The sequence below is a fragment of the Buteo buteo genome, chromosome 26, assembly GCF_964188355.1.
Source record: "Buteo buteo chromosome 26, bButBut1.hap1.1, whole genome shotgun sequence".
NCBI classification, from domain to species: domain Eukaryota; kingdom Metazoa; phylum Chordata; class Aves; order Accipitriformes; family Accipitridae; genus Buteo; species Buteo buteo.
In genome coordinates this window covers 16,982,407-17,006,495 of record NC_134196.1, presented here as the reverse complement: position 1 = coordinate 17,006,495, position 24,089 = coordinate 16,982,407, and the positions used below count along the sequence as shown (strand labels likewise).

General features: G+C 39.1%; 1 protein-coding gene across 8 annotated transcripts in view; it reads left to right on the top strand.

Annotated features, from left to right (window-relative positions):
- The window catches only part of TBK1 (TANK binding kinase 1), a 33,248-nt gene extending 10,711 nt beyond the window's left edge, over positions 1–22,537 (top strand). For 5 of the 8 annotated variants that reach the window (XM_075058197.1, XM_075058201.1, XM_075058202.1 and 2 more), the window contains exons 7-21: positions 1,198–1,308; positions 3,102–3,281; positions 4,805–5,001; positions 6,266–6,324; positions 7,509–7,600; positions 8,013–8,114; positions 15,113–15,191; positions 16,058–16,179; positions 16,305–16,381; positions 16,735–16,774; positions 19,094–19,195; positions 19,284–19,380; positions 20,375–20,481; positions 20,820–20,891; positions 21,688–22,537. In XM_075058197.1, the coding sequence (XP_074914298.1) occupies positions 1,198–1,308; positions 3,102–3,281; positions 4,805–5,001; positions 6,266–6,324; positions 7,509–7,600; positions 8,013–8,114; positions 15,113–15,191; positions 16,058–16,179; positions 16,305–16,381; positions 16,735–16,774; positions 19,094–19,195; positions 19,284–19,380; positions 20,375–20,481; positions 20,820–20,891; positions 21,688–21,739 (1,489 nt within the window). In that variant the 3' untranslated portion in view covers positions 21,740–22,537. Of the gene's footprint in view, positions 1–1,197; positions 1,309–3,101; positions 3,282–4,804; positions 5,002–6,265; positions 6,325–7,508; positions 7,601–8,012; positions 8,115–15,112; positions 15,192–16,057; positions 16,180–16,304; positions 16,382–16,734; positions 16,775–19,093; positions 19,196–19,283; positions 19,381–20,374; positions 20,482–20,819; positions 20,892–21,687 lie in introns of those variants that run through there. The other 3 variants (XR_012654518.1, XR_012654520.1, XR_012654519.1) reach the window with 3 other exon arrangements.
- The last annotated feature ends 1,552 nt before the right edge of the window (positions 22,538–24,089 follow it).

Here is a 24,089-nt window from a genome sequence, read left to right as displayed (position 1 = left end):
ATTTTACTGTGTGGCAGCTTAAGACCTGAATTAAGCATCAGAGCTCCCCCAAAATACTGATGTTTTTCCACACATCTTTCCTTCACCATGGCACTAGGCTGGTCTGTTGCAGTGTGGTGTATGTAACTTGGATGTTCAGGCGAAATTATGTTATTCTGAAATAGGTTTTCAGTGCTGCAAATTTTTGTTGTCCTTTAAATGATTGTCTTCCCAGGCAGTCTTGAAATGCATGCACTACCCATGAGACTGACATTTTTTGAGGAGCATAGTTGTGGACTGTGGCTGAAGGTAACAGGAGTAGCTCCTGAATGGGAAACAGAAGTTGTTTCTATGACATGCTGTTTGGAATTGATTTCTGTTTCATCTTAGTCTAGTTCTATTTTGTTGTTGTTCTTTGTGTTGCATTTAAAAAAATAAAGCAAGGTGGTAATTGGGAACTTTAATAGGCCAGTAACATTTCTGTTCTGGTACTCCTTGCAAAGCTGACTGCAATTTTCTTAGTTTAAGGAACTGCCCATCCTATGGTTACCCCACAGGCATTCTTGTTGTTGTATCTGCTTGAGAGATAAGCAAGGAACGTATGTTTTGTATGTAGCTCGTCCTCCAAAAAGAGAAAGCACAACTGAAATTTTCTGTTGCAAAAAGCCTATTGCTCCTGATTGATTTAATGAGAAATACTAGCCTGTTCGGTACAAAGTTAGACAATGCCAAATTGTATCCAAATTGCTAGATGTTTCCAACTTAATTTCTCAGAGCCCACATCCTGTTCCTTCTTTATCCCCAAGTGACTTCGTGAAGGCTAAATGTCATCTTTTGCCATGGAACATGCTAGAAGTTAGTCATGTAATGCCTAAATTGAACTGCCTGGGAAATCTGACTTTAATTAACACTTGTGAAAAAACTTCAGCTTCCTTCAGTGATGCCTGAAATCTCTCCTAAATTTTTCCCAAAATTGAGGTGGACAAAGTTGCTTCTCCAACATAGCCCGAAGTGTTTCCTTTTCATTGTTTACAATTTTAGCACCACTCTCTGTTAGCTTGTAAGTGAAGCTTCCTAATTATTGCACCACCTACAAATTTAGGCCAACCTGTTGTTTAGATTTATATTATTGATACCCCTTTGAGGATTAGTTACTAGACCTGTGTATGTATAGGAGGTGGTAGTTGAAGTCTCTATTACTTTTACAATGTATCACAGGTATAAAATAATCACTGGAAAGCCTTCTGGTGCTATTTCTGGAATACAGAAAGCAGAAAATGGACCAATTGAATGGAGTTGGGAGATGCCTGTTTCTTGTAGTCTTTCAAAGTAAGTTTGAACTTCTCACAAAATGTTTCAATGCTATGTGATTGTGCTTTTCCAGTTATTCTCTCACTATTGGGTCTTTGGAACAGAGATCTGACTGTTGCAGTTGTTTTCTTCGTATTCTTCAGTAGATCGGTACATTCTACTATTAAGTTACCAAGTATTTTTTCTTCCCATCTGTCCAAATAGTTTTATGACTGCTAATGTACAAATGAGCACCTGGGATTCTGAAGCAGTATGAGTAGAAGAAAGATTACTACTATATTTTCTCCACCCTTAGGAAAGAGTATGAAGATTTAATAAAATTTGAATTGACTGCCACCCTTTCTTGCAAGAATGTGACTTCAGACGTTACAAAGATTAGGCAGTAGGAAGGAAATAATAAGAAAAGACAGTTCAGACACTTGCATTTTTGCCAGAAGAAAATTCACATCAGCACATTTTAACATATTCTCATAGTATCTATTAAATTTTTTTATTATCATATTTTTTGCTTCATATGTCGTAATAATCAGTAGGAAGACCCATGGAAGATCTAATCTCAATATGATCTTAAAAACACCTCCCGTAACCCAGTTGCCTATTTATCTTCCTGTGACTTCTTCAGTACTTTAAAGTTAATACTCTTTCATGGTAAAGGGAGAAAAATTGTTCTGTGAACTGACTCTAGAAACAAACTTTTCTGAAAGCCAAATATGTAGATCCATAAGGGGTGTAGAGTGAAAGTCTGGTTTATATCAATTCATTAGTTTATAGTGTGCAGAGCTTGCAATTTATATATATTTTTCATGATACTGTTCAGTTGTTTCTTCTGCTTATTCCATATAATTGAAGTGCTTGAAATAATAAAGGAAGATATTTTTTCATTAAACATCTGTTTACAGTAATATTTTCAAGTAGTATTTAAACAGTATTTACTTTTATATGTTTAGTACTAAAGTGAGTTTGAGCACAACATCCACTGACCCCTAATGTGGCCATCAGTGTCCTTGTAAGCCACTGAAGCTTGCTTCAAAATGTTGCCAGTTTTACCACTGGATTCAGGTTTGATGTGTACGTAATGTTAAAACTTTAAAGAAGTTGTTCATGATAACAGGAGTAGGATCTATAAAGTTCCTTGCAATTCAGATTATCAAAGTAGAAATACAAGAAATTTAAGCTGCCTTTTGTCCTAGAATAGTAATGACTGTAAGGCAATAGTTGCATATTTTTCTTTGCAGCAGTTGAGCTGTATGCATGGTGTACTTATTTAGACCCATCTCAATCAGGATGAATTCTGTTAGCATTGACAATTTAAATAATGAGTCTTTGCTAACCCAGCTGGTTTTGATTGAAAGCAACATAGTGCGCTCACACAAGCAGCTCAGCCAGCAAACCATAAATGGCAGTAGCTTCCTTCAAAGTGATAAACTGTGGTAAGTGTGTGGGTGACCTGGGTAAAAGACTACTGCCCAGCAGTGGTAGAAGGTGACCTTAACTCTACAATGTAGACTTTTTAAAATGCATGCCATTTTTCCAATGCCTGTGAAATTTGTCAAATATCAAGGCAAAAATATTTTGGTAGTTGAGCCTAAATAGGAAGGAGATAAAGTATGTGTATTAATGAAAAATAATGGACATTACCCTTGAATGTTTTGTTGTTCAGGAGAGGGGGAAAAAAAAAAGCATTGGAATGTTCTTCAAGGTATAATAGATTTGCATTCATGAGACAAGTCAAATGAAATATTGCAATTGGTTATAAGGTGAAAAGATCTAAATAGATCCAAGTTGTCTTATCTCTTCCTGGTGTCCTCTAGGGGTCTGCAAGTACTGCTCACACCTGTCCTTGCAAATATTCTTGAAGCAGACCAGGAAAAATGCTGGGGGTTTGACCAGTTCTTTGCAGAGACGAGTGACGTACTGCACCGAATAATAGTCCACATCTTTTCACTACAGCAGATGACCTTGCACAAAGTTTATATTCACAGTTATAATACGTAAGTGTTCTCTCTATTTTCATTACTTTGCTGTTATTAAGGCAAATGGTACTGTGACCTCAGATCACCAGTGTTACAAATACAAATTCGGTAGCCTTTCCTTGGCAGTTTATCTGGGGAGGTGAAAGCTTGTAATTCTCCTGTGTAGTCACAGTGCATAGAAGCATGTTGGCCAAAAATAAAAATAAAATCATTGAAGGTCAAATCAACTGATCTTAAACTAGGTCTTAATCAGTGACAGAACACAAACTTAATCCTTGACATGTTACATCGTGTCTGTGTTCATAATGGGTCCCAACTCATCCCACATTTGTATATGTACCTTATTTACAAAGTAGTTTTCCAGACACTGTGTTCCGCTCTTGCTTTTAGTATCTTGTCCTGAAGAATACAAAATGTGCACATCATCTGTGTCTGACGTAAAACTCTCTCAGGGGTTCTGAAGTTGTAATTGGTACAATTTAGGATCCAGAGTTATATGGAGTTCACTTTATGGTCATTAAGTGCTGATGTTAAAAGCTGTAAAGTCTGGTTTACAGTTTGATACCAAAATAAGTGCCTTCTCTCTGCCTTATTACAGATAATACAGAGCATCTGTTGTTCTCTAATATGCAAACAGTTATTTCATCAAATGTGTAAATACATTTCCGGCCTTTTCCAATTTTTCTTTTCTCTTCTGTCATTTGTACTTTGAGAGAGCCCAAATACTATTTTTGCAGCAAAATCTTGCTTGTAGCTCAAACTGCTATTTGTACTTTACTTTTTTAATTTTATTTTATTATTTACCTGATTATTTATATACTAGCTGTAGTATTAAGAAGTGACAGTGTACTAGTGCTACGCAGGAGGCAAACTGGTCCTTCCTGTTAGTGTGCTTAAGGTTTTTTCTTCTTTGTGGGAGGTTTTGTTTGTTTGTTTGGTGGTTGGGGGTTTTGAGGAGGGTAGAGGGGAAAGTTTGTTATAAATTCTTATGCCTTGTATCCATTGATTGCTGGAAATAAAATACCAAAGTATCTTTGGTCTTCCTTATTACTGCTGTTTTAGGAGATAATCTGACTGTCTGTTAGTTTACAGGCTGAATTTAAGGTGTGTGCTTTTTGACCTGTAAAACACCAGACTTTTCTCTTGGGGAGACCATCCATCTCCTTTGAAGAAATGGGTGTCCCTGAGAAAATCAAAGTATGCTTCCTTCCTCTCATCTGGTGTTGCTTGTTTTTACTGACTTTCAGACTTCGGGCCAAAGCAAGTTTTGTTTACACAGACGTGCTTTGGTGGAAAATCAGAGGTAGAAAGGGAAGTTTGATATTTTGCAGGAAATAGCATTTAGTTTTGTAACAGAGCAACCTGGAGCCTTAGGCAGTGTGCTGCCTTTTGTTCTGCTTGTAAGTCAAATGCTTTATGTGTAAACAAGTTCTTAATTAATCAGAAGTAAAAGGGATTTTTATTTAAGTAATACAAAATCTGAATTGTTGAAGTATTGTAGTGAGTCTTAACTACTACTGAATATATTGTTTGTATTATAGAGCTGCTATATTTCATGAGTTGGTCTACAAACAGACAAAAATACCATCTCAGAGTCAAGAACTGGTATATGAAGGTCGGCGTTTAATACTAGAGCCTGGCAGATTGGCACAGCACTTCCCCAGAACAACTGAGGAGAATCCTATCTTTGTAGTAAGCAGGGAGGCTGTGAACATTGTCGGATTAATCTATGAAGAAGGTATATAGAAGTCATTTTCCCTTTCTTATAGCTATCTTTTGTAAATAGTTTGGGTTATTTAATTATCCTTTTATGTCTGTTATGTCTTAGAAATAGTGTTTGCAAATTTTCTCTGTTGATACCTGAAGTTCTAAGTATGCAGTCCATTTTTTTTTTCCAAAAATGCTGAGCATCCAGCATATTTTTACAGAAACAGTAGCTGCTTGTAATGTTCCTATGCTGTGAACGTGAGCAAATGCTGTGAACTTGAGCATTTGTGTGTTAAGATGTAGTGGTGCATATGGAGTTCTGAAATTTTTTGAAGCATGGCACTTTTAACAAGTAGAAAGGAACATTATAGAATGTAATTCAAAGCTGGTTCTTTTGTTCCTTTACTCACTAAGTGGAAATTCAAGTTTTACTTTTTTTTTTATTTGTCATGAATGTGGTTAGCCTTTCAGTTCACAGAGGAGGTCTTAACAACTTACCTTTGCTTAGAAGATAAGGTAATGCCATAACGAAAAAAAAAAAGAAATTAGATTTTGCATTTCCATTTATCATTGAAAGGCTTATAGAGGGCCCTATGCCAGAGCCGTTTTTATAAGAAATGAGCTGGAGGACATGCCTCCAGTTGAGAGGTCAGTATTGCTTTTGTTGGTATGTGCTACGTACTGACTGCTTGGGCCAGCTGGCACTCACACAGAGGTGCTGAAGAGTGTGGGTAGGTGAGCTGTTTGTGGAAGGATCAACAGGGCCTTTATATTGTGCCAGAGCTTTTTGAAGGAGTCAATGAGCATGAGAACAAAGGAGATTCAGCTGATAGAGGCTACGCTAGGTTTTTAAAAAGCTATTTGGTGAAGTCCTGGCTGTAAAAGTCTCAGTGAAACTAAGCAGCTGTGGGATAAGAGGGAACAGTCTCCCATGTGGACAAGCATAGGGCTGAAGAGCAGAAATAAATGGTTGGCTTTCTCAATGAAGAGGGATCACTAGTGAAGACCTGCATGAAATCTGTGCTGTGCAGCATGTTCAGAAGTGACTCAGGAAAAGGAAGGGAAGGACAGTTGGCTGAAGATACCAAGTTATTTAAAGCATTTAAGACAAAGACTGGTTTTGAAGGTGTGCATGAGAACCACATGATATTAAAAGGCTTGGCAGTAACAGATTAGATGAAAATTCATGTAGATACACATAAAAACCATGTACAGGGTGGGGAGGGGAAACAGTCTGAACTTTTAAAGTCTCTTATGGAAAGTAAGAAAATAAAGATGTTTGGTTTATGTTTCAGTTTTACTTCCTAAAGTACATCAACGTTATGATTTGGATGGGGATGCCAGTATGGCTAAAGTGAGTAATTATGCTTTTAATTTGTATATCTGTCTCAGGTAATGATACTGAAATGAAAACTACTTGATTTTCAGATGAATAATATTAATGAATCTATTTTTAATATGCTAGTGAGGATTCTGATTGGCAGAAATGTATTTGTAAACAAGGGCTCCAAAAGTATATTAAAGCCATACTTTGTATACAAAATATGTATGTATATTTTTTAAAAGAGCAAACTCGGAAAACTAGCCTTCTAAAGTCCATGTGCTTTGTTACTGCATAATTCGATGATGGCGGGGAAGGAGCCTGCCACTTTGGAGTCCTGAAGTTAGCTAAAAGATTCATAACATCCCCTGTGATGGTGCAAAACTTAATGTAAGAAAAGTAACTTTCATCTTTCTGTCAATAGAGAGGAGTCTCTAGGAGACTGCAAAAGAGTAGAATTTCTCTTGCTTCTCTTGCAAATTTTCAGAATCTGTGGGAGACAAGTAGAGAATGTTTCATTCTTTTGGTCATTTTTCTAAAACTACTGAATGTATGCATTGCCATGCTTTGACTTTGTGACCGCCATTTATACTATGCCTATAAAATACTGCCTGCTGAGGAGCCTTGTATTCAGGCACGGTAGTCCTGAAAGTGCATGTAACTTTGAATACCAGAAGTCTTTAAAATGAATAAACAGAAAGTCATCAGTTGATATTAAATATTTAAAATACTGTAAGTTATAACTTCTGAAAATTTGTTCACAATTCTAAATAATGCAGCAACTTGTAAGTGGAATTAGGTGAATGAAGAGAGTCCCTAGCCTTGGAATTTAAAAATGTGTTGTTTTTTACAAGTTTCTTCTAATGTATGTGTTTAACTCCTAAACTACTGAAGAAATGTACTTGTGACTTTCCAGAAATTAAAGTAAATCCTGAGAGTAAGTGGTGTCATTTTTGTTTGTAAGAGACTTATTTTCATCTCTAACAGATATTTCAGCATAACTGGAAAAAACTCACTACCATGTTTAGCTCTGCCTCCATAATGAGTGTTTGGTTATCTCCCGACTAAAGTTTGGGCAAAGTTATGCATTTTAAACTACCATCTTCATGTTGCTCTTTCTTTTATTAATCTGTGTTGCTTTGTTGTGATTAATTGACTTGAAACAATTGTTAAGAGAATGCCAGATTAGTACTAATGTTGCTTGTTTTTTCCATCAGGCAGTGACGGGTATCGTATGTTATGCCTGTAGAGTTGCCAGTTCTTTGCTACTTTACCAGGAGCTGATGCGAAAAGGAATACGATGGCTGATGTAAGCAATTGATTGAATTTCATTGCACTTTTTTTTTTTTTTTTTTTTAGATATGCCTTGATTATCAATATGTAATTCTGTGATCTCCCAGTATCTTGGGAGGTTTTCTTTACCCCTTGAATATGAATAGGCTTTCTGAATATTTTCCTTCTTTCTTTTCTGACAATAAGGTTTAAGTATTTACAATTTCACTTTCTTCTGTGGATAATTTAAGTCTAACCTCTGGTAACATGCAGGTAAAATTGAGCAGCTTGCACAGGATAGTTTTATATGAGGATTGTACTAATGCATCTCTAACTGAAAGCAATTTTTACTAGCAGTTATTACTGTAGGTATATTATTGTATTACTGATTGCTGGTAAGATGGCAGTTGAATACTTTATTGTTATAGACAAATGCTTCACTTTTTCAGTGAAATAATCAAGGATGATTACAATGAAATGGTTCATAAAAAGACAGAGGTTGTCATCAGACTGGATTTCTGCAGCAGAAACATTGAGAAAGCTGAGAAAATGTGAGTAGAAGCACTACACTGAATGCATTGATTTTTCACCATCATCTTTAATGACAGCGGTATTTTAAGTTATTTTATTTACAGGGGTTTTGCATATAAAAATTAAATCTGAATCAGCATGGTTTTGCTGATGGCAGTGACTTAAGCAGATTTAGTAATATGCTTTACTCAAATTAGAGTGTGAATTTTGCTGCTTAACTTAGTGGGAACAAGTAATTACTATTGAGTAGTAATTGTATGTGTTCTTTTTCTCCGTTCTTTCTGACTCAGCTCGTTTGCTGTTGTTGACTTTAGAAGCTATAGTAAAGCCCGGACAAAGAATCGAGTAGCTTTCCTTTCACTAGTGCTTTAGTGCTTTTGTCACTGAGTTTGCTTGTGTGTGTTTATTAAGGATGTCTTTAAATAGTGCCCCATTCACAGCTTTAAGACTGTAACATTTCCTGCATGGAAGGAATTTTAACGTTGAAATATGACATCGAGCAGCTGAAAAAAAAACCCCACCACCAAGAACCAAAGGTGCATTAGGATATCACTAGATCACAGTGCATGCACATAGGGATGCCAAAAGTACATTGCACAGGAAATTCTACTTCTGTCATTTTTTTTTAAGTGCCTGACTATTAAGTTGTTTTTTTCTATTTTGGTTAATTCAAATGGCAGAGGTCTGTATCACAGAATCTCACTGTTGCCCATATGGATCCATTTAGATCTATACAGTAGAAAGTTTTTTAAAGTGCTTTCTTTAAAACTGACATTTATAATAAGGACCAACTAAAGAACTGTTGTCTTTTAGCATAGGAGACTTCCAAATTTCAAAGACCGCAAAAGACACTTATTTCTTTTGTCTTCCATTCCAAGGAAGCAAATGTTTTCTGGTGGTCAGACTCTTCTGCCCTACCTCTTTCAGTCAAGAGCTGTCTGTAGGAGATGGGATTGCACCATTGAATTCTCCCGCCCAAGTTCCATTTTTTCTCTCTTCCGATCTTTGTTTCATCTCTGAGTCTTACTCAATGTCCAATTCTCAGTCATATTCTTTTCCACTTCTAAGGTGTCCTTGCAGGGCTTTGTTCAGTCTTTCCACAAACTAGCATTAGCTCCGTCTTTAAGGTGTGTTATTCTTACACAGTCTGATACAAGCTCTAAACCCCAGCTCTTCATAGGATTCTCCTATGGGTAGTTGTTTTCCTGTTCAACCTACTGCCAGTCTCCCCCAAATGCTGTCTTGGTTATAGGATTCTCCAAATTTGCTTCCAGTGCAGATGCCGACAAGATCATAGAATCATAGAATCATTTAGGTTGGAAAAGACCTTCAAGATCATCAAGTCCAACCATCAACCATGCCCACTAAACCATGTTATGGAGTACCCTGTCTACACACTTTTTGAATACCTCCAGGGATGGAGACTCAACCACTTCCCTGGGCAGCTTATTCTAATGTGTGACAACCCTCTCAGTAAAGAAAATTTTCCTAATATCTAACCTAAATCTCCCTTGCCGCAACTTCAGGCCATTTCCTTTCGTCCTATCTCCAGCCACCTGACAGAAGAGACCAGTACCCACCTCAGTACAACCCCCTTTCAGGCAGTTGTAGAGAGCGATAAGGTCTCCCCTCAGCCTCCTCTTTTCTAGACTAAACAGCCCCAGTTCCCTCAGCTGCTCCTCATAAGCCTTGTGCTCCAGGCCCTCACCAGCTTGGTTGCCCTTCTCTGGACACGCTCCAGCAACTCAATGTCTGTCTTGTGCTGAGGGGCCCAAAACTGAACCCAGGACTCGAGGTGCGGCCTCACCAGTGCCAAGTACAGGGGAACAATCACCTCCCTGCTCCTGCTGGCCACACTATTTCTGGTACAGGCCAGGATGCCATTGGCCTTCTTGGCCACCTGGGCACACTGCTGGCTCATATCCAGTTGGCTGTCAACCAGCACCCCCAGGTCGTTTTCTGCCAGGCAGCTTTCCAGCCACTCTTCCCCAAGCCTGTAGCGCTGCATGGGGTTGCTGTGACCGAAGTGCAGGACCCGGCACTTGGCCTTGTTGAACTTCATACGATTGGCCTCAGCCCATCGATCCAGCCTGTCCAGATCTCTCTGTAGAGCCTCCCTACCCTCAAGCAGATCGACCCTGCCTCCCAACTTGGTGTCGTCTGCAAACTTGCTGAGGGTGCACTCAATCCCCTCATCCAAATCATCAATAAAGATATTAAAGAGCACGGGGCCCAACACCGAGCCCTGGGGAACACCACTTGTGACCCGCCGCCAACTGGATTTCGCCCCATTCACCACAACCCTCTGGGCTCGGCCATCCAGCCAGTTTTTCACCCAGTGAAGAGTGCACCCATCCAGGCCACAAGATGCCAGTTTCTCAAGGAGTATGCCATGAGAGACAGTGTCAAAGGCCTTGCTGAAGTCGAGGAAGATAACATCCACAGCCTTTCCCTCATCCACTAGGCAGGTCACCTGGTCATAGAAGGAGATCAGGTTGGTCAAGAAGGACCTGCCTTTCGTAAACCCATGCTGACTGGGCCTGATCCCCTTCTTATCCTGGACTTGCCATCTGAGTGCTCTCAAGACAAACTGTTCCATAATCTTCCCCAGTACTGAGGTCAGGCTGACAGGGCTGTAGTTCCCTGGATTCCCCCCTCCGACCCTTCTTATAAATGGGAGTCCCATTGGCAAGCCTCCAGTCCTCTGGGACCTCCCCTGTTGACCAGGAACGCTGATAGAGCATAGAGAGTGGCTTGGCAAGGACCTCCGCCAGTTCCCTCGGTACTCTTGGATGGATCCCATCAGGTCCCATAGATTTGTGAGTGTCCAGATGGCGTAGTAGGTCCCTAACTATTTCCTCCTGGATTAAGGGGGGTATGTTCTGCTGTTCATCCTTACCTTCCAGCTCGAGGGGTAGAGTACCCTGGGGATAACTAGACTCACTATTAAAGACTGAGGCAAAGGAGGCATTAAGTACCTCGGCCTTTTCCTCATCTCTGGTTGCTACGTTCCCTTCCGTATCCATTAAAGATATTCTCCTTGGGATTCTTTTTACTGTTAACATACTTTTAAAAACATTTTTTTTTTGTTGTCCCTTACAATAGTGGACAGATTTAGTTCTAGCTGAGCTTTTGCCTTTCTAATTTTCTCTCTGTATGATCTAACAAGATCCCTGTACTCCTCCCAAGTTGCCCGCCCTTTCCTCCAGAGATGATAAACTCTCCTTTTTTTCTTGACTCCTAGCAAAAGCTCCCCGTTCAGCCAGGCCGGTCGTTTTCCTCGGTAGTTCGACTTGTGGCACATGGGAATAGCCTGGTCCTGAGCCATTAAGATTTCTTTCTTAAAGAATGTCCATCCCTCCTGGACCCCTTTGCCCTTTAGGACCATCTCCCAAGGGACTCTCTCAACCAGTGCCTTGAAGAGGCCAAAGTTTGCCCTCTGGAAGTCCATAGTGGTGGTTTTGCTGACCCCCTTCCTTGCCTCACCAAGAATTGAAAATTCTATCATTTCACGGTCACTAAGCCCAAGACGGCCTCTGACCATCACACCTCCCACCAGTCCTTCCCTGTTCGTAAACAACAGATCTAGCAAGGCTCCTCCCCTGGTTGGCTCACCCTCCAGCTGTGTCAGGAAGTTATCTTCCACACACTCCAGGAACCTCCTAGATTGTTTACTCACTGCTGTGTTGTATTTCCAGCAGATGTCTGGAAAGTTAAAGTCCCCCACGAGGACAAGGGCACACGATTCTGAGGCTACTGCCAGCCGCTTGTAGAATGATTCATCCGTCTCTTCAACCTGGTTGGGTGGTCTATAACAGACTCCCAGCACACTATCTGTCTTATTGGCTTTCCCTCACATCCTCACCCATAAGCACTCCACCTTGTCATCAGAATCGTGTAGCTCTGTACAGTCAAAACATTCCCTAACATAGAGAGCCACCCCACCACCTCTTCTACCTTGCCTATCCCTTCTGAAGAGCTTGTAGCCATCCATTGCAGCACTCCAGTCATGGGAGTCGTCCCACCATGTTTCCGTGATGGCAACTAAGTCATAGATATATCCTGCTGCATGATGGCCTCCCGCTCCTCCTGTTTATTGCCCATGCTGCGTGCATTGGCACAGATGCATTTGAGCTGGGTTATTGAATCCACCCCTAACATCGGCACGCTGCCCCCAGGCTCATCTCTGGTGCACCTAGTTTTATCCCTTACCCCTTTGAACCTAGTTTAAAGCCCTCTCTATGAGCCCCACCATCTCACGAGCGAGGATTCTTTTACCCCTTTGAGGCAGCTGGACAACATCTGTCGCTAGCAAGCCCAGTGCCGTGTAAATCTCCCCATGATCAAAAAAACCAAAAATTCTACCGATGGCACCAGCCTCTGAGCCACGTATTAACCAGGTGTGTTTTCCTGTTCCTTTCAGTGTATTTCCCTGCCACTGAAGGGATTGAGGAAAACACTACCTGTGCTCCTGATCCTTCCACTAATCATCCCAGTGCCCTGAAGTCCCTTTTGATTGCCTTTGGATTTCTCTCTGCAATCTCATCACTGCCAACCTGCACAACCAGCAATGGGTAATAATCAGAGGTCTGAACCAGACCAGGGGGTTTCCTGGTGATATCTTTAACCCGGGCCCCAGGAAGGCAGCAGACTTCCCTGTGGGATGGGTCAGGTCTGCATATTGGGCCCTCTGTCCCCCTCAGAAGGGAGTTGCCTATGACAATTACTCTCCTTTTCCTTTTTTCAGAGGATGTGAGAATGTGTGGGGCTGCCCAACTGGGCCTAGGCACCTCCGTAGATAGGACTTCATCTACACCCTGATCTTCACTAGCCTGGTCCTCAAGCTCCAGAGCCCCATACCTGTTGTGTAGGGGCAACCGGGAAGGTGAGGGAGACTGGGAGGGGACTCGCCTGCCTCCCCAAGCAGGGACCTGTATCCATTTCCCTCCATCTCTTAGGTCTCCTCCTGCCCGGTGGCAGGAGGGCAGGGGAACCTCCGCTTCTTGTGGAGCCTCCATCTGCTGCCTCTGCCTCAGGGATGGTAGGGCATGGGTCCACCAATCTATCTCCCTCTCACACTCCCTGACACTCCTCAACCTTTCCACTTCTTCCTTCAGCTCTGCCACCAGGCTGAGCAGATCGTTCACCTGGTCACACCTCACAGAAGAGGTGTCCCTGCTGCCCTCCGTCATCAGTGAAAGACTCAGGCACTCCCTGCAGCCAGAGACCTGGACAGCTGCACGTTTACATGGGAGCTCTGTCTGCGTTGCCACATTTTTCCTAACAATGGCTTTCACCTGAGTGGCAACCATACCTGGGTCTTCCTCCAGGCCGACGCTCACCGCTTGAGTGGCCTTCTCCAGCTGGGAAGAGGAAGACGAGGGCCGTGCCCTGCCTGCGCGCTCTGCCTGCACGAACTGCTGTGCCGCGTTCCTGGTCGCTGGCGCTCCTCGAGGCCAGTTAAATCTCCCACGGCAGCCTCTCTCGCCAGAGCCGCCAGCTCTGGCTGGGTCCCTCCGCTCTTCCCCGGCGCTCCTGGGCCTTGGGAACCTCCCGGTCCCCCTCAGTCTAGCACTTAGCCGCCAACTTACCGTTGCGTCTGCTGGCCTTGCCGCTGACTGAATGCTGCTGACGGTTATGCCGCGTTTTGATGATTAATTAAGATGATTAATGCACACATGTAGAGCCATTGGGTTTGCAGAGCAGACTTAACAGTAGACTTAAGCCATGTTGGAGCTGCTATGCATGTGCAAATTGAACAGCTTGTATGTAGTAATTATGGATACACAAGGGTTTGGCAGATTTGCTCTGTGTGTGCCCAACATGTACAAACTGATACACCTGGGCTTTAAGGTACTTGCTTTAGAAAAAAAACGCAAAAGAAACAGTGAAACTAGCAAAGTTGATAACTAGCAAGATAACAGTATACCTGTGTAGCCTAGTTACAGATCATTAGGGCTGTAATCCAAACTCATCTTCAAGCCAGTTTACGCTAGCTGACAGGACTGGTTCTTGTTCACTCTGTATTTGGTTCAGACAGCTTCTTCCTGCGTTCTGCCAGGTCCCCACCGAAGAAAGCCTCTGAGACCTCAGGATAAACCACTGTAGGTTCTGATTTGTGACTCTAGTGCATTCAGCAGTATCTCAGAGCAGCAATTAAAAAAAAATTATGTTCACTTGTGAACTGGAGTAGTTCTCACGTGAACAGAAATTTGCTACGTGTTTGCACGTGGTCTTTTGGCCTCTTACGAAGGGGCAGGATTTTCAGTTTATTTGACTTCAGAAGACTTTTATGGAGTTAGCAAAGGACATGTCCTCTTGTTTGTACTCCCTTTTCAAGGCTATGCTTCAAAGCATGTCAATGCAAAACTTTTATTTGAAAAGGTAAGCAAAGTATTGACCTTGAGCAAAGTATGTATTTTTGTGAAAGCAGCTGAGCTGGTTTTGATGGTGTTTTTAAAAATAAAATGTGCCTGATACTCAACAGGAAAAATATTGTCCTGAATGATTTATTTGGTACTTGAGCTATGGTCATACGGAAAGTATCAATATGAACAGATGGTGCTATTAACCCAGCCTTTAAGGTTTTGGTAACTCAGCCTTTCCAATAGGTTTCCACAGAAAAGCATTTTGGTGCGCTGGAGCATTAGTGTGTTGTGTGTAATTGACTACTCTAAGTAACTTTGGTAACCTTTTAAAAGTGATTTGATGAGAGGAAATAGTTTTCCACTGCCTGTCGAGTACAACTAATGAGAATAGAATAAAGAAGTCAGGAAGTTTCAAACTTCTTTTTAACAGTTCAAATGTAGGAAAAAAAATCAAGGAATTCTTTTTCATAACTAAAATGTTGCCACTATTAGTGGCCACTTAAGGTTGTCCTGTTTCATGGTTGCTGCTTGACAGATACTGTATTTCATATAAAAGAAAAGGTAGTTATTGTTACACTCTAGATTCAAGGAATATTTTGAGTGTATTCACTGCTTGTTTATTTTCTTTAACTGTGCTTTTTTGTGGTCAGATATGAGAATTTGATGCAGATCAACTTGGAAGCATCAGAAGTGGATGAAATTTCAGAGATACACACAAAACTGTTGCGTGTAAGTATCTTACAAAGCCTGTGTCATTCTCAAAATGGGTTTCTAAAGAAAAAGCCAAATACATGGTAACACAGGTTTTTCTGTGAATAACAACTCTGAAATTTCAAAGTAATTTCTAGCCTGCCAAAGATTGTTAAAATGGCCATACTGAGATGTGGATATCTTTCTGAAAACAGTAAATCCTTTTACTTGCCCGTATAATAATATGTTCCTGAAAATACATTCTCATTTTCTAAAATACCCAAGTGAAAAATTATAACCACGAAATATATTTTACTTTGCAGTTTTCTTCACTTTCCTTAAAGAGTTTTAAACTACTTTGTTGGCTTTCTAAAATGATAGATACATAAACACACTTCAGAGTGATCTGCTTTGAAATTTCCATCATGTTTCCAGACATGTAAGGAAAAATTGAAAATAACTTTACACACTGGTGTCTTGAGAGCAGGTATAAAGTCCTCCATTCTAAAAGCAAAAGGTGATTAGTGGATTTTTATTTTGAAGGTTGTATGGACTGCGGAGAAAGAAAGGTATGAATTGTGTGGATAGTCATTATACGAATTCTTAACAAACCAAAAGAACAAGTGCAAAAGTAAATAGGGAATATATGAAATGTAGAAACTTACTGTTGAAAGAAAATAAATATTAACTAACAGAAATGCCTGCATCAAAGATGATTCTTTCTTTAATAATACCATGCTTCATCTACTTTTAGCAAAGCCTAGGCAGATAATTGGGCACATTTCTTTAATGAAGGTCAGTGAAACAAATGGGTCTATAGTATTAACGTGCTCAGTCTGTTTTCAGCCTCAAGTAATTTTTCACTTTACCCAGTGGTAAGATTGAACTTTCTTGCTCTTACATAGCTCTCCAGCTCTCAGGGCACAATAGAAACTAGTCTTCAAGATATCAAAACCAAACTTTCTCCTGGTGGCTTACTGGCTGACACCTGGGCAAATCAGGAAGGGATGCATCCGAAAGACAGAAAGTGAGTAACTATTAATTGTTCTAGTATGTATTGAATTCTACATTGAGTTGTAGTTCATAAAACTCTTTAACAGGTACTTAAGTTTATATGTAAAATATCTCATTTTCTTCATTTTGTCACTCTAGTCCAGAAAGGCTGCAGGCGCTGCTATGTTCCATCACAGATATTTATCATCAGTTCAAAAAAGACAAAGCAGAACGAAGTAAGTAACTTGATTCACTTTTAACATAAACTGTAATGTAAAGGACAGTTCAGTCCTTGTTCCACAAGGATATTTGTGGTAGGAATGGAGAGTTAGTCAGCGACAGTGACAATGTCTGTAGGTCTTCCGTAGTGAGATACCGTCTTAAAGCCCATATGAATAAAACATCACTATTAATCTCATAAATTTGAATTGCAAGACTGGAGAGGAGGAAAAAAAAAGTAAATGACCACTTTTACCTATCAGGATAGGAGAAGAAAACCATGTAAGAAATGGGTAAACTTGGTGGAGTTTTACATAAATACAACTAACAGAATTAAACTGGTAATGTCTGTCATCTGCTCTGATCCTAGGGCTTCCTTATAATGAAGAACAAATTCACAAGTTTGACAAGTAAGTTTTGAAGTTACCTTTGGGAAATACCTTGATTGCTTTCAGGTCCTTCAGGTGCTCTTGCCAATAACCTCTTTGTTGATTTTTATTGTGAATTGTAACCTCTTCAGGACTACTTTGTAAAAAATTTCCTTTAGATATCTTAAATACAGAGGGGTGCCAGCATATGATAATGAGGTGCTTTCTGGCAGTGGAGTTTCTTCACTGATAGACCTTCTAAATGTAGGTGTGAAATACCTATTTGTTATCTGGGCATAACTGTCTGATAGTAGGTACATTTTTTTTCCTGGGTTTTTTTTTTTCAGGGAGGAAAAAGCCCTCAGTAAGAGTGAAGTGACTTTGTAACTAAGGTGGAGATGCTTTTCTACAGATTAATAAAATATGCACTAGCTGAATGAAATTCTAGAATTATTTAATCTTCCAGGAAATACAGCACACTATAAATATTAATGTAGTTCTTTATGCCTGTTTAAAATTGTCACTTATGAGAGGTGGCCATGTTAAGTGTCTGTATGTGACCTGGGTGTCTAGACTCCCATTAGGATCCACTGACTCTACTGACTAACTCTTGAGCAACTGTAAACAGCTGCTCTGCTCATGCGGCTGTACTTGTCTCAGGATTGATTCAGTTCCTCATATGCAGATGCCTAGTACTATTTAAGTTGCCCTAAGGTGTGTGAGACATGCTCTGCGACTGGGAGGTAGGACAACAGACAAATGGGAAGCCTACACCTTTCTGGATATACAGTCAGAAGCAGGGCAGGTTATCCTTGTGCATCTCAAATGATGCTAGATGCTTATGTTTAAGTAATTAAGTTATTCTCCTAGTGGCTGGTCAGTTGGGTGGTTCCCTAGACTTTGCTGAGTGCTATGTGAGTTTAGACATCGCTTCTGTAACTTTCTAAAAATTCTTGCAGTTGCTACCACTAGTGTGGCTTCACTGATGATTACAGATAGAAAGCTAACATGCAGAAAGCACTGGTATTCTCACAACCATGCCACTTGATTTTCCTATAGTGAAAGCTAAATGGGGTAACTGCCAAGTGGAGGGGAGGTTGCCTTAAGATAAAGGACAGTAGGAGCAGGAAACCTGTAAGATAAATCTTGATACGCTGAAAGAGACTTGGATGCATCATTGCCCTGCAACAGCAAGGGATTGAATTTAATGTGGGAGATTATGTGAGTGACAATTTTGTCATATGTTCTTAAGGATACAGTTGGAAAACAGGCAAACATTGGGATGCAATCCATAGCTCATTTTAAAACTGCACTCCCTTGGGCAGATTAAAGAAATTTTAGGGCTTTTTCAACTACTCAGACTGTGTCCTTGCATTAATATGTGAATAACTTCAAATAAATAAATAGGCTTTATTTTCATGGTTTTGAATACTGGAAGATTTTCTACCACAAGTGTCTCCTTGGGATTGTTCAGGTATCTCTGAGATCCTAAGTACATCTTATCTTACTTGATTCACCCCAGAGAGAAATGGCAGTGGTTTTTGTTAAGAACTGTGTGCCATTAGCAACAGAGGCTGGCCGTTCCAGTACTTAGCACTAGATAGACAAGGGAGCAGCACTCAATTCGGATTCTTCTTCTGGTTGAATGATAGGTATGCATGCCTGATGACAATCCAGCTACACTCTAGCCAGAAGTTGATTAACCAATAGCTATCATGCAAGACTTAATAAAATACCAGAACCAGGTGTTAGACTGTAGTGTCCCAGTATCCCTTAGTTTTGCTTATTGGTGCAATGCATAGCATGGTGAGGCACTTACACTGGGATTACTGTCTGCAACACTAACCAGAATTGGGTTTTGTTTTGCTTCCCTGTCCTTATCTGCTTGCTTTTTTCTCTTGTCATAAATTTAAGCTGACACAAAAATCCTTGGGTTTTTTTCTTGCATGTATATTACTCAGCACAAAGGATTATTCATAGATGCTGGAAGTTCCAAGTATCTGCAGAAGGCAAATAAGAAATAATAAGGATTTCTGTCCTTTCCATTTAGAATCCCTTTTCCTTAAGTATACCTGCTCGGATAAATACTGACTCAGAGAAGACATTTGACCATTTGTTAATATACAGATAATTGCAACTAAATACTTCAAATAATATTTTTTTTCTCCCTGCTACGGAATATTTTTGAAATGTAAACTGTCAGTTCACGCAGTGTGTTGAATTCTTATATATTACAACAGCATGAATAAAGGTGGCTGAAGGGATTTTAAGTCCACATACCTCTTCTCCAAGTTTCAGAAAGTTAGAGGAACAGGGTTTTGAAAGCAGTGTAACACTGTTCCGGTTGTTTCTGTGTTGCAGGCAGAAGCTGTATTTGCATGCTACAAAAGCCATAGCTTTATTCAAAGATGAATGTGTCAGCAAGTATGATACATTTTTGGACAAGGCTGAGGACTGGACAAGGCAAGCTATTGATTTCTTTAATATTTGGTAATGTTCACTGCACCGCTTTTATAAAGAAAGCTCTTAAAAGAGAACTTTTTCCTTTTAGGAAAATGCTTCACACAAGGAAGCAGTTACTGGCTCTCGCCAACCAGTGTTTTGATATTGAAGAGGAGGTATCTAAATACCAGGATTATATAAATGAGGTAGAATGCTTCAAAATTATGTAAAATGTTTGCATAGATAAAAGACTATTCCACATTTTTTAATGTCAGTAGTGTTGTTTATAATATTAAAATATAGGGCTGCATGGATGTAGTATTTGGTCTATAGTAGCTTCATTGCTGATGTCGGAGTGGCAGAGAGACTGGTGTGATTTTTTGAATCCTGACTTGATTTTGGAGTTTGGTGGGGGTTTTTTGGTTTGGTTTTTTTTTTGGTGGGGCTTGTTTTTTGGGTGGGGTTTTTTTTTTGGTAGTGTTAGCATTCTCCCCAAAAAATCTGTGCGAATGGATGTGGATTCATTGAGAAGTGTTCTGTATAACTGTTATCATAATGGTGTCTGAGCACCCAGAAGATTATCTTAATGCTCTTACAAAGCATAAAAACACTCATTCAAGATTAGGAGATACATGCTAAACTAACGCTGCTGGTGACATGCAAGAACACATTTTGTTAAAATTTGGACGGTGACTCTGCAGGATGCAAACTTATCAGAATTACCTCAAAATTGAGAGAGCGAGAGCATTTTAATGCAGTAAAATTATTATTCTTTATAAAGGAAATATAAATGAAAGAAAAGCACCTGATAGGTGTAAAAGCAATTAAGGAATGGTGGAGAGCAGCATTTTACTTGTTATTTGTTTGTATTTTAGTAGCACTACCAAAGTCAGTTATTGATTAGGATCCTGTTGCCTTAGGATATCTACAAACATAACAAATAGATATTTCTTCCTTTTGAGAGTTTATTATGAAAGTAAAGACAGTTAAGAAGATGGAACAAATCAGGGAACTGGAGGTCATGGCTATACAAAACATACTATGATGATCTCAGCTTGGGGAGTATCAGCTGCCTTACTACTGTAATGATTTTATAAGGCATCATAGCAATGGATAATTTAAAGGAGGATTTTAAGGTGGACATCAAGGTACGTATGACAACTTATTTTGTAACTTACATTTCCTTTTTATCTATTACAGTTACAGGATGCTCTGCCACAGAAAATGTTTGCAGCTTCCAGTGGGATGAAACATACAATGAATACAGTCTATCCAAGCTCAAACACATTAGTGGAAATGACTCTTGGGTAAGAATTTCTTAATTGGATTGATGTAATATTCTATATCTGTTATATGGCGAATTGAAAAAGAACATTTATGGTTGACTTATTGATTGCTGTATTAAGATCAAGAATTTTATATTGCAGAAAAAACTTTATTGCTGAAGTGGTGGTACAGATTTGGAAGCAAGTAGGGGACAACACTAATATATAATCTGTCACTTTTACTAAATAACCAACCTGTTATTTGTCCCTTATTTTGTATATAATGACAAGTTGCTGAAAGCTGTGTGATGGTGAGTGGTTATAGCAGATAACTGTCCCCATAAAAAATGTAACCTTTCTTTCGCTTCATGTTACTACAGTATGAAGAAACTAAAGGAGGAAATGGAAGGGGTTGTTAAAGAGCTGGCTGAGAACAATCACATTTTGGAAAGGCAAGCAATTGTTTTCCCTTTTTGGGCTGATACTAAGAATGGGCTTAATTTGGTACATTTTGTAGATCCAGAACTTAAACTAAGGGACAATTCTATAATCTCTTTAAATGTAAATATATTTTGCACAGTTGATCTGAGGTGTAACCCAAAAAAAAAGTATTCAAAACCTTGAAACATTACTGTAAATAATTCTGACACAGGAATCGTGGCATTTTTGTTTCCTGTTACTTATGTTTAGCTAATAAAAATATTTGTTGCACAGACAGATTAATTCTGAATTTAAACACAATAATGTTGCAGCAATCCAGTGGTGTCTTTTAACTCCTCACTTTTAGAGATAATTTTTAACAACAGTGGAACTATACCAACCTGAATGAATGATTTTACAGTTTTCAGATTGCTTAAATAAAGTGAAGAGAAAGAGGTCAATGTATTTCTTATAATCCTGAGAGGGTGGTGGTGTTATCGCATACAGACTAACTTTGCTTTTTTCACAATGATGTTGATGATAAATATATTAAAAAAAAGATCTCCTGAAAGCTTCAGGGTAGACTGCTGGTAGAGCTAAGTTTAGCTTCAAACCGAATTGGTCTTGTTTTGTTCCCCACCCCCAGTCCCATACTTGGAGTGTTGTATCCTCTCTTCTATCTTCTTTTCACATACAAAAGTTAGGTACAAATGCATGTGTTGGCCTGTGGCAAGGAAAAGGAAAAACCCATAAATAAACTATAATGAATTAAGGATTGATTCTAGAATCTAGTCAATCACCTAAGAGTATACTGTTTTTTCATTTTAGATTTGGTGCTTTGACTATGGATGGTGGCCTGCGGAACGTGGACTGTATCTAGCTTTCAAAAGACCTGAAGAGGACTTGTAAATTTTTTCAAAGGGAAAAAAAATACTGTTGGGACATTTAAAGGCAGATAATAAACGTGTATCCAGGGGTTTTTTCCCTCTACAACTGTAGTATTAAAAAAAAATGTAAATATGTATAATATGTAAATATAAAAGAAATATATATCTTTTTTTGGTCAATGTTAGGATAGAATTACTCCCAGCAGGGAATTTAGCCCCTTGGAGGATCTCTGACAAAGTTGTAAAGGAAAAACATTGTTGATGAAATTGATATTTGTTTGCTTTGAATATTGCCCTATTTTTTCAGAATGCAATTTAGTCTTTATTGCAAGAGGACTTGCAGAACTCTAAACATTATGAATAGTCTTAAAAGGGTGTTTTGGATTTCCTTTAACCACCACTATTACTTTGGAGTCTAGCTGAATGTCTCTGATCATCACAGAACATGATGACTGTTTTAAATGAGATCTTTTTAAATAAGTGTGAATAGGGACTAAAAGCACAGATAGGACAGAGTGGAAATGCATTTCTCTTTCCTTCACATCCAAACTGTTAGTTCACTTCTACTTGAGAAAACCAATTCATGATGTTTTTTTAAGTTTCTCTCCATATTTGGTGCCATCTTGTCTATAATTATTTGACTGCTCTGTATATGGAAGTTTTGCACTCCAAGTTGTCAGACTGAATGTAAAAATTCCTTTTTTAGAGTACAGCATTTTCAGAATTTCCCTGAAATCTTGTTGCTCACCACAAGAGAAGTGGCTTCTTAAAATAAAATAGCTTTTTCAGAATTCTGTTTGCAGGCATAATTTTTAAAAAAGGTTAAATCAGTATTAGAATTTGTGGGCAGTCTGTAGACTAGATAGCATCATGCCTCAGTGGTAACTGAATATTGGAAAAATAAGTTACTGGTCTAGGTCTTGAAAAGGGACCACACCCACTGCTGACTCATGACTGAGATCAAACTTAGGTGGAAAATTTAGTAAGACTTATTTTCCACTATCAGTAGTTACTACTTTCAGTACTATGTGATCAGGCTGCAGAGAGGCAGAATGAAATGGTCTGCTCAAAAATATGTAGGAGAGGAGAAAGAGAAGAGGAAAACAAACAAACAAAAACTGGGAAAACATCCCTCACTTCGGGTACTACAGCTGTACTTCTTCGTTTCAGACAAAGAGCATGCAAATATTGCAGGACTCGTTCTTTCCTTGTGGAAACCTGGCCATGGATGTTCAATGCTGTCCAATAGCACTTTTAATTGCTATATTATATCTGTAAGAAGAGCTGGACCAACTATATTTAGAATTTTCCATAAATAATGGTGAAACATTTAGGTATAAACTAAATAGTGGTAACCTGTGATAGCATCTGATAGTTTTGTGATGCTTATTCCCCGCTTATCTGTCCAGGTCAGACTACAAAACATTTCCATTGCTTTTTTTTTTTTAAATATTTGAATAGAAACTTACAAAATTTGTAATTGATTCTTTCATTGTTAAAAGAAGAGGAAATTCTCTGCCTTGATGTCCGAGACCTGCTTTCCAGTGTTCTTGCCGAGAATCAAATATTAAAAGGGAATTCAGATATTTTTACACCCATGTGAACAGCTCCTTTCTTTGCAAGCTTTGTTGGCCCAAAAATCTAGCTATGCAAAGGGAGTGCAACAGTTCATTACATATTCTTCCTTGGTTAGCCATGGCATTCTTAACTGTTTGTTTTAAAATACCGGAATCATGTCTAACTGGAATGTTTTAATGCCTGCTTGTACACTTGTTTATTCACATCCACAGTCTCACTGAGTGTCAGTAAAACACATGCGTAAGTGTTAAAAGAATTGGGCTCTCAAACTGTGCATAAATGGTATTTTTTTCCAATATTATGTCTGTAACCCTTTGTTGTTTCAAAGGTTCTTAATTTTGAAAGAAAAATGTTAGTTGGAGTATATAATTTTCAACTTCTTTATACTGAAGCAGTCTGAAAAAGAAAGTTAATTGTAGTAACAATATAGTCTGTATATTGAAGTATGTGCGGCATTCTTTTACATGGTTGAAAATGTTTTGTTACATTTTATGTTAATTTTAAACATTGCTGGTTTTAGTGTTGCTAAATACATCAGTAATCTTGTTAAAATTTCTTCTTCTAAAGCAATTTTAACTAAGCAGTAGCTAAGAAACTTGAAGTAATCTGTTCATAATTTACTGATTACGTTCTTATGAAGCAAATGTATTTTTCAAGTCAAAGCATAGCATATAGTACCATGAATTTTTGGCTCAAACTAAGTGTCCTGATACTACCAGTCATGCTACCGATTTGCCAAAAGAAGTAATAGAAAGTAATATATGG